General features: G+C 51.3%; 1 protein-coding gene and 1 pseudogene across 1 annotated transcript; one reads left to right on the top strand and one right to left on the bottom strand.

Annotated features, from left to right (window-relative positions):
• Positions 1 to 763: 763 nt before the first annotated feature.
• LOC117052649 (uncharacterized protein K02A2.6-like) lies at positions 764 to 3,019 on the top strand (the record flags this gene model as incomplete). Its single annotated transcript, XM_033159655.1, has 1 exon — positions 764 to 3,019. A coding segment is annotated over one exon (2,256 nt), but the record flags the coding sequence as incomplete, so codon positions are not given.
• Positions 3,020 to 10,007: 6,988 nt separating this feature from the next.
• On the bottom strand, positions 10,008 to 14,834 carry LOC117052622 (annotated as a pseudogene).
• Between the last annotated feature and the right edge of the window lie 992 nt (positions 14,835 to 15,826).

Here is a 15,826-nt window from a genome sequence, read left to right as displayed (position 1 = left end):
ACATCTTCCAAACATTTATTCTTTGAGGCTATTAAAGGCCGAACCCACGCCTTGGCCCCCGCCTCCAGATGAGTAATCACATACGCAATCCTCTCCCTGTTGTGGGTGAAATCCCCCTCCTGCAGTTTCAAGGCATACTGCATCTCAGTCTTAAAATCCAAATAGTCACTAGGGTTGCCTCCAAACCTGCTCACCAGTCCCACCAGCTTCCTTCCCACGGCCCACGGCTGCCCGTGCTGCTCCAATTGCCGGCGCTCCTCCAGCCGTGCATTGAGCAGTTTCACATGGCCCTCCAGCTCACCGTTCCGTGCCTGGACCGCTGCCAATTGCTGCTGGGTTCCTTTCAGCTCCTCGTATCTTTGCCCAATTAATTTCTCCAAAGCCTCCACACGTCTCTGGAGAACGTTCAGCTGCTCCCCAGCAGCAAGCAATCGCGCCTCCTCCGAGCTCATCTCACCTCTTCACAGCCGATCCAAAAGATAACTCTCACAAGCAACAGGCAAGGAGTGTGGGCATGCTGTCAGGTAGGGCTTGATTGATGCTAATGAGAAAGAACGCTCCGGAGGCAGGCAGCTTAAAAAAACTAAGCTAATTTATTGAGCAAGCTATTTACAAGAGCAAAGCTAAAACACGTCTGTTCATTTCAAATCAGAGGCCAGCCCCATTCACCCTCCGGGACTTCCAGAAACGTAAGGTCCCCACAATGGGGGTGGGGACCTTGAGGGTGCAATATCGAGGGCGGACGCGGCAACTGGAATTGCTCGTGGTCAAGGGCTCCTACGTTAGCTTACTGGGATTGGCATGGTTTGGACCACTGGGGCTAGCCGTCACCGGGGTAAACCGCACTAGCTTACAAGTGGATGTGGACGCCATATGCAAGGAGTTTCCGGCGGTTTTTGATGGGAAATTGGGACAGTATATGGGCCCCCCTATTGCCCTACAGCTGGACCCCGCAGTACGACCTATCAGGCTCAAGGCCCGTCGTGTCCCGTTCGCCCTGAAACCCCGTATAGACGAGGAATTGGACCGGCTCGTGGAGCAAGGAGTGCTGGAGCCTGTGCCTAATGCCACATGGGAAACCCCGATTGTCACACCCGTCAAGCCTAATGGTTCGGTCCGCATCTGCGCAGACTACAAATGTACCATAAACAAGGCCCTCATGGCCCACGCATACACAGTGCCAGTGGTCAGCCATGTCCTCGCCACCCTGGCTGGGTCAAATTTTTATGGCAAGCTGGACTTGGCCCAAGCCTATCAACAGCTGCCAGTAGATGAAGCCACAGCAGAGGCACAGACGATTGTGACGCACAGGGGAGCGTTCAAGGTAAAGCGTCTGCAATTCGGTGTCAGCGTGGCACCAGGCATATTCCAGAATCTAATGGACTCGCTGCTTAAAGGGATTCCTGGTGTCACCCCCTTCTTCGATGATGTGTTGATTGCCGGGCCAACGGCAGTGGAGTTTGAGGACCGCCTTCGCACCGTTCTGCACCGTTTCCAGATGGCGGGTCTCAAGGTGAAGAGGGAAAAGTGTCTACTAGGAGTGCCTCAGGTGGACTTTCTGGGATTTATGGTGGATGCAGAAGGGGTCCATCCGACTGGGGACAAGGTACAGGCCATTTGTGATGCCCCAGCGCCCAAGGGCAAGACTGAACTTCAGGCCTTCTTGGGGCTATTGAACTTTTACCATGCCTTCCTTCCCCATAAGGCAGCAGTAGCAGAGCCCCTACACAGACTCCTGGACAAGCGGGCCCCTTGGGTGTGGGGCCAGCACCAGGAGGCCGCATTCCAGGCAGTCAAGGACTTGCTCGTCTCAAACTCTGTCTTGGCACACTTCGATGAGAGGCTGCCGGTGGTGCTAGCATGCGACGCCTCACCCTACGGCATCGGCGCTGTCCTTGGACACCAACTCCCAGATGGAAGAGAGGTGCCAGTGGCATACTTTTCCCAGACACTCACCGCAGCCGAGCGGAACTACTTGCAAATCAAAAAGGAAGGTCTGGCAATCGTGAAGGGAGTAAAAAAATTCCATGATTTCTTGTACGGGCGGCCCTTTACCGTGGTGACTGATCACAAGCCGTTGCTTGGTTTGTTTGCCCCCGAAAAGCAGACCCCCCAAGTGCTGTCTCCTCGTGTCCTCAGGTGGTCAATTTTCCTTGCCAGCTACCAGTATGCACTGATTCACCGCCCTGGGAAAGCGATGGGCCACGCAGACGCCCTCAGCAGGCTACCACTACCAGAAACAGGCCCCGACCCAGCACCCGCACAAGAGGTTATGAGCCTGGAGTTGCTTCCCGACCGCCCTATCCAGGCACAAGAAGTTGCACACCATTCCAAGAAAGATAGGGTCATCTCCCGGGTCCTGGACTGGGTGTGGAGGGGATGGCCCAGCAGCAGCCCCGGGCCAGAATTCGCTGGCTACACAACCCGTAAACATGAACTGTCGGCCCACAAGGGGTGCCTGTTATGGGGAAGCAGGGTCGTCGTTCCTGAACCCCTTCGCAAAAGGGTCCTTGCAGCCCTTCACGAGACACACCCAGGGGTAGTAAGAATGAAGGCCCTCAGCAGGAGTTATGTATGGTGGCCAGGGATTGACGGAGAGATAGAGACCTGGGTCAAACACTGCCAGGCCTGCCAAGAATCCCGCCCAGATCCCCCAAGGTCCCCAGTGCAGTCCTGGGAGTCCGCCCGAGCACCATGGTCACGCCTGCACATGGACTTCGCGGGCCCCTTCCAGGGGAAAACATTCTTCATAGTGGTGGACTCCTACACCAAATGGCTGGAAGTCGCACTGGTACCATCCACTTCTACATCCGCAGCCATCCGGGTACTACGCAGGCTGTTTGCAACCCATGGACTCCCTGACACTCTCGTCTCAGACAACAGAACCGCATTTACGTCAGAAGAATTCCAGACCTTCACAGCGCAGAATGCCATCCGCCACATCCGCTCAGCACCATTCCACCCTGCCACCAATGGCCAAGCAGAGCGCATGGTGCGGACCACCAAGGACAACCTACGCCGCATGACGCAAGGGGACTGGGAGTACCGCTGTAGTGAAATACCAAATCTTTGGTTCTGGAAATAAAGACCTCTGGGTAATCAGAATTGTGGGTATCGCTGTACCATGGGAGAATGCCCTTTGGGAATGTAAAGGAGTTGTCTTTAAGGTCTGTACAATCAGTAGATCACTGGAGGTATGTAAGTCTTGGCTCCAGAGAGGCACCCTGGCCCTGATGAGAACTAGGCAAGGGCCAGCTGGTGTTCATTAAGTGGATGAGTAATCAAGGAGGTAACAGCCCAGACTCACAGCTGCCCTTTCATCTGTGACAGCTGAGACTAACGACCTAAGGGCAGTAATTGGCTAACGGGATCAGAGGCCAGGTCCTCTATTGGATACTGAATAGAGGGTCCACGTGGGTTAAACCCTTATCTATGCTGGGCTGTGTCATGCAAAGGGGGAGCTAGGAGCTAAGGGCTTAGCTTTGGAGCTTGGAGCTTTGCCTACTGCCGGAAGATTGCTGCTGAAGAGCTGAGGCGTCGAAGGACTTTCTCACACCTACTAGCCTATTATGGTTTGGGGGAACAACTAAGGACTTTTGCCAGCTCATTCAGATGCTAAAGCAGTTAAGTATCAAACCCTGCCTGAGGGAGAGGGATTAAGTATGTGTATCTAGTCTAGTCTAGCCTAGTTAATTAGAATGTTTTGTTGTTTTTAAGCATGTGCCTTGTTTTTTTGGAAATTGTGCCTTTTGTGTTTTGCTAACCTTTAATTAAAAGATGTTTTAGAGAACTCCTGTTCTTGTCTCCTGTTTGCTCTAAAAAAGGGGATTTTTCCTCACTCCGGACGCCGGTGGCTGGGATAACTGGAGGCGGGGGAGTGAGGAAACCCTACATTTCCCCCTACTTGCTACTGAAAGGGGTGGGGGAAAACGCCAACAACCATATACGGCGGCAAGCGGTGGGGGAAAACTTCTCTACAACCGCCTTGCCACATTCCTTCTAGCACAGCACAGCACCCCCAGCTCAACGACTGGCCGGAGCCCCGCTGAACTACTAATGGGCCGGCGCCTTGCAATCAGACTGGACCGCCTCCACCCCGACAGAGCTCAGGATGAGGTAGTGGTGGGTGAAGGCAGGAACCCCCGGACCTTTGTGGCCCAGGATCCAGTGTACGCAAAGAATTTTGGGGCAGGCCCGGCATGGGTACCCGCCACAGTCACCAGGGTGACAGGCCCCGTGTCATACGAGGTGCTAACAGAGGGGGGGCACTGCTGGCGCCGTCACTGCGACCAGCTACGGCGACGATTCCCAGGAGAAAACCAGGAGGAGGACAGGTCAGAGGAGTCCCAAGGGAACAGTGGGGCATTGAGACCCGTAGAGCAGGAGGGGCTGGCAGGGGAGGCAGAATCAGTAAATACTGAGAGGACCCGCGAGGCCGAAAGGGCACCAGAACCAGAGCCACGACAGAGCGAGTTGGTTGCGCCAGACCAAACAGCCCCGTCACAACCAGCAGCCTCGGAACACGAGCCAGAACCAGAACCCCTGGCCAGGGAACAGCCCAGGCTGCAACGCACACGTAGGCGACCAGCGTACCTTGAGGACTATGGATGCAACCTCCCAGGCACTACTGGAACTTAGAGGGGAGGGGTGTTATGTACTGAGTTGAATAGGATCCAAACTGCAGCAGGCTGATTGGTCCTAGAACAATAGGATTGAGATTGCAGCAGTCTGACTGGTCCCAGAACAATAGGATTGAGATTGCAGCAGTCTGATTGGTCCACAGGAGCCACCCAATCCAGCTCCAGGTGGAAGTGAATCTGCACTCTGATTGGCATACAGGAGTATCCCTGAATTAGCCAATCACGTGGGGCCCATTGTGTAAATAGTGTATATAAAGCAAACGTTTTGGGGGAACTACATTCCTCACTACTATGAGCTGAATAAAGAGCATGAAATTCACACTCGACTCCGAGTATCTTTCAATTCCATTGCCCCGTGTCTGCTTCTCTGGAGCAGCAGAAAACAACCTTTCTCCCTCCTCTATATGACATCCTTTTATATATTTGAACATGGCTATCATATCACCCCTTAACCTTCTCTTCTCCAGGCTAAACATACCCATCTCCCTAAGCCGTTCCTCATAAGGCATTGTTTCCAGGCCTTTGACCATTTTGGTTGCCCTCTTCTGGACACGTTCCAGCTTGTCAGTATATGTCAGGGAAAGAGGGATGGCTCAGGAGGAGTGGGGGGAGAGAAAGGGGGAAACTGCAGAGGAGAGAAAAGATAGCATTTCAGCCAGTAAAAGGGAGTTGTTGGGATATCGAGAGCAGTTGCCCATAATCTCTACAGATTCATCTGACTCTACCAGCCCCCACCAGGATACGTCTCCCGAAGAGGGAGAAATGTCACACACTGTCGGTAGCAGACAAGTGGGGGAGCAGAGGGGGAGGCGGAGGCGTCAATATCATATCAGAGGGCTGAGAGGCTGGCTCTGCTGGCACGCGCGGGAAGATAGCAGTCCAGGAAACTGAAAGTAATGGAGCAGTCATGATTTCAACACTCTGTAACTCTTAATGATTAATAAACAGCTTTTTAGCTCACCGCTGGAGCTGGTCGTTTCTCATGAGCAACATCAAAGGCAAGTGAAGCCTGACAGCATCCTTCTTGAACTGTGGTGCCCAGAACTGGACACAGTATTCCAGGTGAGGTCTGACCAGAGCAGAATATAGTGGTACTATTACCTCCCTTGATCTAGACGCTATACTCCTATTGATGCAGCCCAGAATTGCATTGGCTTTTTTAGCTGCTGCATCACACTGTTGACTCATGTCAAGTTTGTGGTCTAGCAAGACTCCTAGATCCTTTTCACATGTACTGCTTTGCATTTCTCCCTGTTAAAATTCATCTTGTTTGCTCTGGCCCAGTTCTCTAATCTGTTAAGGTCATTTTGAAGTGTGATCCTGTCCTCTGGTGATGCGCTGGGCTGCTTCATCTCAGTATCCCAGAATCTGAAAAAAAAGGCAGCACAAATCAATTCAAACTAAATGTCGGCTTTATTTTCTTCGTTGGAGCAATAAATACAGGTATATGTATTCAGGAACATTGCGGAGATACGTTTCTCACCAAGAAACGTTTCTCACCAAGAGCTCCTGAGCAAACTACCGGTAAGCAATCAATGATAACAGTTTCAAATGGTCACTAAATGTCTTGCAGCTATTAAATATCCCCCCTTGCACCCCCTTTACAATTTTTAAAACTAAAAACCCAATGTTTTAGAATGTTGCTCTTGTTAGCAGAGGAAACAAGCCAGAAACAAACCAGTGTCTGGCTTTTTATAAAGTGTGAACCCAGACCCATGTTTTGTTTCTCTCCAAACAAACCACTATCAGTTAACCTCCCCCACCCCCAAAGAAAACCCATTGGCTTCCACTTGCCATCTACTTGAAACGAAACAAATCATAGGTGGTATTCAATGCTAATTCTAATCAGACCTATTGAAGTTAATGGATTAAGCTAGGTCCATGCATAATGAAGAGCAGATCCCTGTGCCTGAACTAACATGGGAAAGTTTCGAAATCTGAGTGCAAACAAAAGTGACAAGAGATACGTTTCTAGACCATATTGACAAATAAAAAGTTGACAAATGAAAATGGATTTCTGGGAGACTGTCTGCAATGAAGGCATTAAGAATATTTATTTACAAACTCACACTTCAAGATCTGCTGAACCATCAAGCCCTTCCAATCCATTCAGTTTTTTCTTATTCTTCCTTAGTCCTATTCAGAAGTGTTTCTTAAACTTATCTCCTTCGTAGTTTATAAAGTCCTGCAAAAAGCACAACCAGAAAGAAGAAATTAGTGTCTAGATTATCCCTTTCAAAGGTTTCCAGAGAGTGACTCATCACCAGGGAGACACTAAAACGTTGCAGATTTGTAAAATAGCAACTTAAAGACGGCCCCTTTTTATCTAGTATGTTCCCTTCATTGGAGCACAGACCTTATAAAGGTGCTCCTTCACCTGTCTTCTGATCACAGGAGAGTTGGAAGCAATAAAATGTTCATGTACAAAAAACAACAAAAACAAAAAACACCTGTGAGAACACCCCAGTACATAATATCAAAGCTGCAATCCTGCAATAAGCCTAACCTCTGAGTAGGCAAATGCATGAGCCTGTTTATTTGACCAATAGACATAGATCCATCATCACTGTGACATTATTTTCTTTCCCGTGTGTGTGTGTGTGTGTGTGTGTGTGTGTGTCCATCAATGGATTTATATAGTTAACCAGTAGGGCTGAGCGAGACCCTCCCCCCCTTCTTGCTCCAGTGCCCAATTCAGAACCTTGGATCCAGGGAAGGTGGCTCACCTTGGATCCAAAATCTGAAGCAATATTTGGAAAATGTAAGTTTCAACCCTCCCTTTGACTCGCACTGGGAAAGCACAATAACCATAACTTTTTGTTTTCTGTTTCACGTAGGTGCCTGAAAGTGCAAACATAGTAGCCCCCAAAGCAGAGACTCATTCCTTCCCAGTTTCAGACACATCCAGAGCCCCTAAATGTTCTCATTGGCACTAAAGGGGTATCTTTATACATCTTCAAGGTCACGAGCTCCTGGTCATGAGCTCTCAGAAGTTGCAATCAGCTGCATAGAACTGCTGCAGGCTGCTAACCCCTCCCCCAACTCACTTCCTCCTCCAGCCTGGCTACTCCTAGGTGCTCTTCTGCTGCTTACAACCCAGGTTGCACTTTGGGTTCTACTCCTCATTTGCCTTATGACCAGTGTGGCCATAACCCAAATACAGAAATGTGATTTCGGCTTATATATTTCCATTTGCAATTTTACTCTTCCAACGGAAAGAGCTTCCTTTCCCATTCCCAAAGCTGGTAAGTTCAATTAACTTTCTGGAGCGGAGATTGAGGGGAAAAAATACAGTAAATATTGTGTTTTCAACCAAACATACATCTCAGAAACAGCTTCAACTACAGCTAAGGTGCTGTGTGCATTGGATGGTAGGACTCCTGCACCTTCAGGAGCTCTGTAAAAGAGGATTTATTTTTAATCAGGTGCTGAGCCTCAGAGTGAGTTCCCCTGGTGCTCCAGATTTTCAACACCACAGAGTTGTTATTATAATGCCAATTCTTTTACATTTAACTCTGACTATTTAGAGCAGTTCCATTTCTTTGGGGGTTCACTGTTCTTTCTGCTATCAAAATATACACATGATTAAAAATTATATTGAAGACCTAGTGTTCAAATTCCATCTCCTGATGCAAAACATAAATGTGACATTTATTTGTTTAAAACATGTATGTAACACTAATGTACAGTATAAAACACTTTTTAAAGGCTTGAGGATACAATTTAGAATCTGACTATGTAGTAGTAACATTCCTCTGCCTCATATTGCTCCTTTTGGGATGTTATGGCACCCCGTTGCACTTGTTTTCTCTCCACCTGGGATCCCTCTGTCAACAGCCTCAACCATCTTCCTCTGTGATGCGGAACATTCCAGAACTTCCCCGATTTGCTTTCTTCCAGTCCCTGATTGGCCAAGTGCTCTGCCCATTCAACAATGGAGCCATTCTGCTTGGCCCCTCATGCCCCATGGGAAAATAGGAAGACTAAGCAAGTGGGCATCAGGGAAGTGAAGAGGTGCCTCGGGAGACAGCCAGGTGAGTGAGCAACACCTGGTGGGAAAAGGCAAGAGAGCTAGGATTGAGATATGCTTAGATAAGGTCCATGACACTGATTTTTAAAGAAATGGCACCCATTAACGTTATTTATTTATTTTTTTGCTGCATCTTTGAATGTAGAATTCTATTTATTTGTCTTCATTAGATTATATTGTATTTCTTACTTTCTACTTTGGACTTCTTCATCGTCTACATCAGGGTCTCTCAAACATGGGCCTCCAGCTGTTGTTAGGCTACAACTCCCATCATCCCTAGCTAGCAGGACCAGTGGTCGGGGTCACCTCAGAGTGCTGCCCACTGTCCAGCTCTCCTTTATCTTATTTTATTATGAGTTTGCTCATTTCCCCCTCCTTCCCATCTTCGCCATTCTTGAGGATTCAGTTGAATGCAGCCCATAGAATTGAGGGAGGAGGATCCTGAAAGTTATTTAGGCCAACTCCCTAGCTAATTTACAGCAGTTAAAAGGTTGCAATGTGCACGTTTTCCCTTCAAATATATCTCCACCAACTGCTTGAAGTATGCACGAAAAGGGGAGGTGAGACATAATAGCATATCTTGGAGACTGTACAAAAGATAGTGGCCTGGGGGCAGAGGCACGAATGAGAAACAAGAGGCATCATTGCACAGGTTTTGAACTAGGATGCCCTCAGCCTGGAATTAAGAGAAAAGGCATTAGTGATGTGTGAATTAGCTCCACAGATTCATAATGACGTTTAGCAGAGATTGGTAGCAGGAAGCTGAAGAGCTGTGTGGTGTGGGAGCACAGCACCATAGAAAGCTGGTATACCTTGTTCAGGACTGTTTACACTGACTGGCAGAGGCTCTCTTGTTGCATCATCTTGAGGGAGCCCCTCCCTAAGGACGTGAGGAGAACCCTGTTGGATCAGGCCAATGGTCAGCTCCTCCAGTATCCTGTTCTCATAGTGTTTGACCAGATTTCTGTGGGAAACCCGCAAGCAAGATTTGGGTACTCTCCCCTACTGTGGTTTCAGGATGCAATATCCCTTTCCCCCAAAGCCTCAGATCTTTGAGTGTGGATGCTGGGGGTCTCCACTACCCCAGAACCCCACAGCACTGGATTGTGGGCAGTGGCATAGGGTTGGGGTGGGGGAGCAGTCAGCCCCGGGTTCCATTCCTGAGGGGGGTGACATTGCCGTGGGTGGTCGCACCCCCACTGGGATGCTCATGCGCGGGCACTGCCATTGCGGCTCCATGCCCTCTGCGAAGCCAAGGCGAATGCCGGCTTGGAGACAGAGCTGTAGTAGGCTGTTGCGCCAAGTGAGTGGGTGGACGGAGGGGATGGGCAGCTTTGCTAAGGGCTCAATCTGGATCCGCCTTCACCACTCGCCATGTAGCTCTGGCCGCGGGCGCTCTCCTCCCGCCTCGTCTGCTGGAACTGTTCCCGAGCAGCCAGGGTAGAGCCCTGGTGTCTGGGCTGCTGGTGCTGCTCCTGGGGCTGGACAGGTGCTGCACGGCGCAGTACAGGAGCGGCGCTCCGTGTGCTCTGCCAGCTGCTCGGTCTTTGTCTGGGCATATCCCTGCACCTAGGCTTTGCTTCCCTGGATGCGCTTCTGCAAGGTTTTTGCATGGCTTGGGATGGCCCCTCGCCCCCTCCTCCCTCTCTCCCTTCCACCCGATCCAATCTTCATTACTCTCTCAATGGGCAGTTCTTTGTGCCACCTCCAAGAGGGTCAATGCTCCCTTTAAACCGAGTGTTATAAAGTGAGTTCAGCCAGTGATAGAATAGTAACATATTTATTCATGGCAGCAAGCAAGTAAAAGACACACACAAACACAAACCCTGCTGCTATATATAGGCACTTGGGCTAGCATAGCCAACCCAGGTGAAGCTAATTAAAAGCAATCACTACCTCCTTTAACTATTTCCTGGCTGCTCTGTTACTGTGCTGTGCCTGCAATTCAGTACACAACACCCCTCCCCTCTTAGCCAAGAACAACCCGATTGTGGATAAAAACAACAACATCGAGCATGACACACACAATGAAACACTTGGCCCCCATCACCCCGTACCAACCCACAGTCATAGTCCTTCAGATATTGCGGACGGGTTCGCACCCTCTGGGACCGTCTGAGCTCGGACTCCCGGGGGCTGCCCCCCGCCTGGGTCTCTTCAACTTCTAGCCGTGGCTCGGTTCCACTCTCAGCCTCTACCGGCCCTGTCTCACTGTCCCCCATTTGGACTTCAACGGCCTCAGGGGGATGGGTGACTGCTGGTTCTCTGTTGACCTGCCCCAGCAATTGCTCCACTTCCCTTGTGGACAATTCATCCTCCTGGACGGGCCACCGCTGCCGTAGTTGGTCGACATGGCGGCGAAGACTACCTGCGCCGTCTGCCTCAACCTCGTATGACACAGGGCCAGTTGGCCTGGAAACTGTGGCTGGAATCCATGCAGGGCCGGACCCATAGTTCTTAGTATAAACAGGGTCCCCCTGTTGGAAAACCCGAGGTGCCTTGATAGCCTTCTGCGGCCGATCCGCCGCACGATCCGGATGCAGTCTATCTAAGCGGGTCGTCAGGCGCCTCCTCATCAGTAACTCTGCTGGGCTCCTCCCAGTTGTTGAGTGTGGTGTTACATGCTGTGATAGTAAAAAGGATGAGAGTCTCTGGTGCCAATCTCCGTAGACTATCTGCCGCAGCGCGTCCTTAGTGGTGCGCACCATCCTTTCGGCTTGACCATTTGTAGACGGGTGGAATGGGGCCGAGGTGACATGGCGGATTCCATTAACGTCCATAAAATCCTTGAACTCAGTTGATGTAAACTGTGCCCCATTATCTGACACAAGAGTGTCAGGCAGCCCGTGCGTCACAAACAAGGCTCGCAGGTTCCGTATAACAACACCTGAGGTCATGCGGGTCACTGGTATAACCTCCAACCATTTGGAGTGTGAATCTACCACAATCAAGAATGTCTGGCCCTGAAAAGGCCCTGCAAAGTCCACATGTAAACGTGACCATGGCTCCTTGGTAACTTCCCATGGGTGCACCGGGGCTTGAGGCATTGCTGGCCTTGATTCTTGGCACGGACAACACTTCCGCACCCATTCTTCAATGGCCTCATCCATTTTCGGCCACCACACGTAGCTGCGAGCCAATGCCTTCATTCTTACAATTCCCGGATGACCCTCGTGCAGTGCTTCCAACACTCGCTGTCGCAGCTTTGGGGGGACCACAACCCGGCTCCCCCACAATAGACACCCTTTATGAGCTGACAGTTCATCTCACCGGGACTCGTATGGCTGGAATTCCTCTGTGACCTTGCCCTCCAGCCACCCCCTCCACACCCAGTCCAAAACACGCACCAAAGTGCGATCTTTGGCTGAAAAAGCAGCCACATCTGCAACACTAACAGGGGGTTGTGGCAGGTCTTCCAAGGACATAACGCCATAGGCCGGCGATGGATCCTCAGCCGGCTCCGGCAATGGCAACCGACTGAGGGCGTCTGCATGGCCCAGAGCCTTACCCGCTTGATGCACCAGTTCATACGTGTAGGCTGACAAAAACATGGCCCACCGCAACATGCGGGCTGACAAGATCTGCAGTGTTTGACGGTCTGGCGCAAACAACCCCAGCAGCGGCTTGTGGTCAGTCACAAGCTCAAACGGGCGCCCATAAACATAATCATGGGACTTTTTACCCCTGCGACCAATGCCAGAGCCTCCCGGTCAATTTGGGCATAGTTCCTCTTGGCCAACGACAAAGTTCGAGAAAAATAAGCAATGGGAGCCTCCCGCCCATCCGGTAACCGGTGGCTCAGCACGGCTCCAATCCCGTAAGGAGATGCATCACAAGCCAACGACAAAGGCAGATCTTCACGGAAATGGGTAAGAACACTATCGGACGAAAGTAAGTCCTTTACTGCGGCGAAAGCCGCAGCTTCCCGCTGCCCCCACTTCCAAGTTCCCCGGTCATCAAGCAGACGATGTAGTGGTTCCGCGATAGACGCCTTATGTGGAAGGAAGGCATGATAAAAATTGAGAAGCCCCAAGAACGACTGCAGCTCTTTCTTTGACTGTGGGGCTGGCGCACTCCTGATGGCAGTAACTTTCGCAGAAGTAGGATGGATACCCTTGGCGTCAACCAGGAACCCCAGGAACTCTACTTGGGGAACTCCCAAGAAGCACTTCTCCTGCTTAACCTTAAGGCCAGCTTTTGCAAGGCGGGCCAGAACTTCACGGAGGCGGGAAATCAGTTCCTCTGAGGACACCCCGGCAACTAGTATATCATCAAAATAGGGAATTACCCCCGGGATTCCCTTAAGTAGTCGCTCCATCAGTCCCTGAAAAATTCCTGGGGCCACACTGACCCCAAACTGCAAACGCTTAATGCTCCCCGGTGAGTAACAATTGTCTGCGCCTCCGCTGTGGCGTCGTCTACCGGGAGCTGTTGGTAGGCCTGCGCCAAGTCTAATTTTGCAAAAATCTGCCCCCCTGCCAGGGACGCGAGCACGTGGCTTACCACTGGCACCGGGTAGGCATTTTGCTGCAGCGCCTTATTCAGAGTGCACTTGTAATCCGCGCAGATCCGTACTGCGCCGTTTGCCTTCAAGGGGCACACGATTGGGGTCTCCCAGCGGGCATGCGAGACGGGCTCCAGCACCCCCTGCTCCACAAGCTTGTCCAACTCTTCATCGATCCTCGGCTTCAATGCAAAGGGCACACGGCGCGGCTTCAGTCGGATAGGGCAAACAGCCGGGTCCAGATCGAAGGACACCGGTGGCCCTGTGTATCGTCCCAATTGTCTGTCAAAAACAGCTGCGAACTCCTGGCACAATGCCTCAAAAGAAGACAGTGCCGACTCTATTCTGTGGGCCCCCTCTAGGCGGATGCCGAAGGCCTCAAACCAATCACGCCCCAATAAGTCCGGCCGCCGGCCCCCTGCAACCACAATTCGCAGTTTGCCTTTAAATTTTCTGTGCTGGACGCGAAAATCCCCAACACCTAGGACGGGCACCGGATTCTGATTAAAGTCTCTTAAAAAGAAATCTAGGGGCCGAAGACAATCACGGCCCGCTTGAGGGCAAAAACTGCGGAAAGTGGGCTCTGAAACAATCGTGAACCCCGACCCAGAGTCCACTTCCAGTTCACAGGGCACCCCCTCTATGCGAACCACTTTTGTGATCCTTGGTGGTGGCCGTACACTATCACTTTGGGGCTGAATACGGGTCGAAGAACACTGACCCACAATCTCAGGCTCTGAGCCCCAGCACCCCAGTCTCTCTCTTGAACGATCTCCAGTCCCTCGATCTCTCTCCACTCCATCTTGCAGCACTCGGTCTCCAGCCCGACAAACTCGGGCAATATGGCCCATCCTCTTACACTTCCGACACTGGGCGTTGCGGAACCTGCAAAACCGTCGTTCGTGTGCTTTTCCGCAACTGCCACAGCTCTTGGGGGCGACTGGGCCAGCAGTCGGCGGTGATCAAGCTGTCGACTTCCTTGCTGCCGACGGGAGGACTGAAACACCTTCAATGCTCCCCCCGTTACCTCGTCCGACGTGCCTTCCTCTGTGTCATCAGTCTCCACCGCATGCACACCAGTCGCCTGTCCACCACGGAGCTCTCGAACTGTGTGGTCTGCCCCCTCCTGGGAGATGACAAAGTCATAAGCTTCCTGGAAGGTCAAAGACTTCTTGGCAACCAATTCCCTCTGCAGCCTCTCATCACACAGGCCACACACAAAACGATCCCTCAGCATCTCCTCCAGATCGTGGAACTCACAACAGCGGGTGAGTTCCCTCAAGGCGGCCACAAACGATGACGCCGACTCTCCACTCTGCTGGTACCGCTGGTAAAACATCTGCCGGCAGGCCAATTGTGAAGGCGCCGGCTCAAAATGGTTCCCAAGCACTGCAGTCAATTCCTCAAAAGTCTTTGACTCAAGCGTGGCCGGGGAGATAAGGTTCTTTGCTAATTTAAAAGTAGCCTTTCCGCACACACTGAGGAACGTATCCCTTCGCTCCTCAGCACTGGTAATTCTATTAGCACGGAGGTAAAACTTAAGTCTGTCACAATAATCACTCCATTCTCCTGGCTCATTGACATTAAATTCCTCAATTGAGCCACGTGTTGCCATATTACCAGCCGATCCCTCCCGGGCGTTGCTGTTGGTCTCTGTCATGGCGGCACTTCACTGGCTAGATCCCACCTTCGTCGCCAGTGTTATAAAGTGAGTCCAGCCAGTGATAGAATAGTAACATATTTATTCATGGCAGCAAGCAAGTAAAAGACACACACAAACACAAACCCTGCTGCTATATATAGGCACTTGGGCTAGCACAGCCAACCCAGGTGAAGCTAATTAAAAGCAATCACTACCTCCTTTAACTATTTCCTGGCTGCTCTGTTACTGTGCTGTGCCTGCAATTCAGTACACAACACCGAGCACACACCCTCCTAGAGGCGCTCCCCTTCTTCTTTTCTTAGGGGTGCAGAAAGGGTGGGCAGATGCTGTCCTTCCATTTCTCTCTGGCCAGTTTCATGGGCTGTGCTTTTGGAGCTCTTCCTCACCCCACCCCACCCCACCCCACCCCAGCCTCTGTTTTACGGCCATTTCTTCCCTTTTGCTCTTTGAGAGAACCAGGGCTTGGATCCGGCTTCACTGCAGACCGAATGCTTGGTTCCTCTTGCAACATCTGCCCACAGTAGTGGCCTTATGAATGTAGGGAGAGAGGAGTGTGAGGGGGTCCCTTAGTTATTCTCCTGGTTTTGTTAAGTAAAGTTTCGCTCTGGGTTGCAGTAACTGGCTGTGTTTGGGGGGGGGGAGAAGAAGTGAAGAGGCACTTCGTCCCGCACTGGGCTCACTTGCTTCAGCGGCTCACGGACAAATGGATTGGATTGTTGCTAAGGGATAAAAGCAACCTCTTCTCCTCTGCTGTTTGCTCTGATTTATTGGAAGGGGAAGGGCAGGGGGTGGAGGGGAGGGAGGAGGAGGGGGCACTTTGATTAACATTCCAGGAGTGTACAGGATGTATATTGCCAAAGCAACAGGTAAAGGCGGGTGGGGAGTGGGGAGCGGGAGGGTGGTTTGGCTTTATCTTTGTCTGCGAAAAGCCTAGCCACCCTCCTGCTCCCCACCCCACACCCACCTTTGCCTGTTGCTTTTGCTCTACC

This window comes from Lacerta agilis, chromosome 9 (genome assembly GCF_009819535.1).
Source record: "Lacerta agilis isolate rLacAgi1 chromosome 9, rLacAgi1.pri, whole genome shotgun sequence".
Taxonomy (NCBI): Eukaryota; Metazoa; Chordata; class Lepidosauria; order Squamata; family Lacertidae; genus Lacerta; species Lacerta agilis.
The sequence above is the reverse complement of the archived record's forward strand: the minus strand, read 5'-3'. Positions and strand labels throughout refer to the sequence as shown.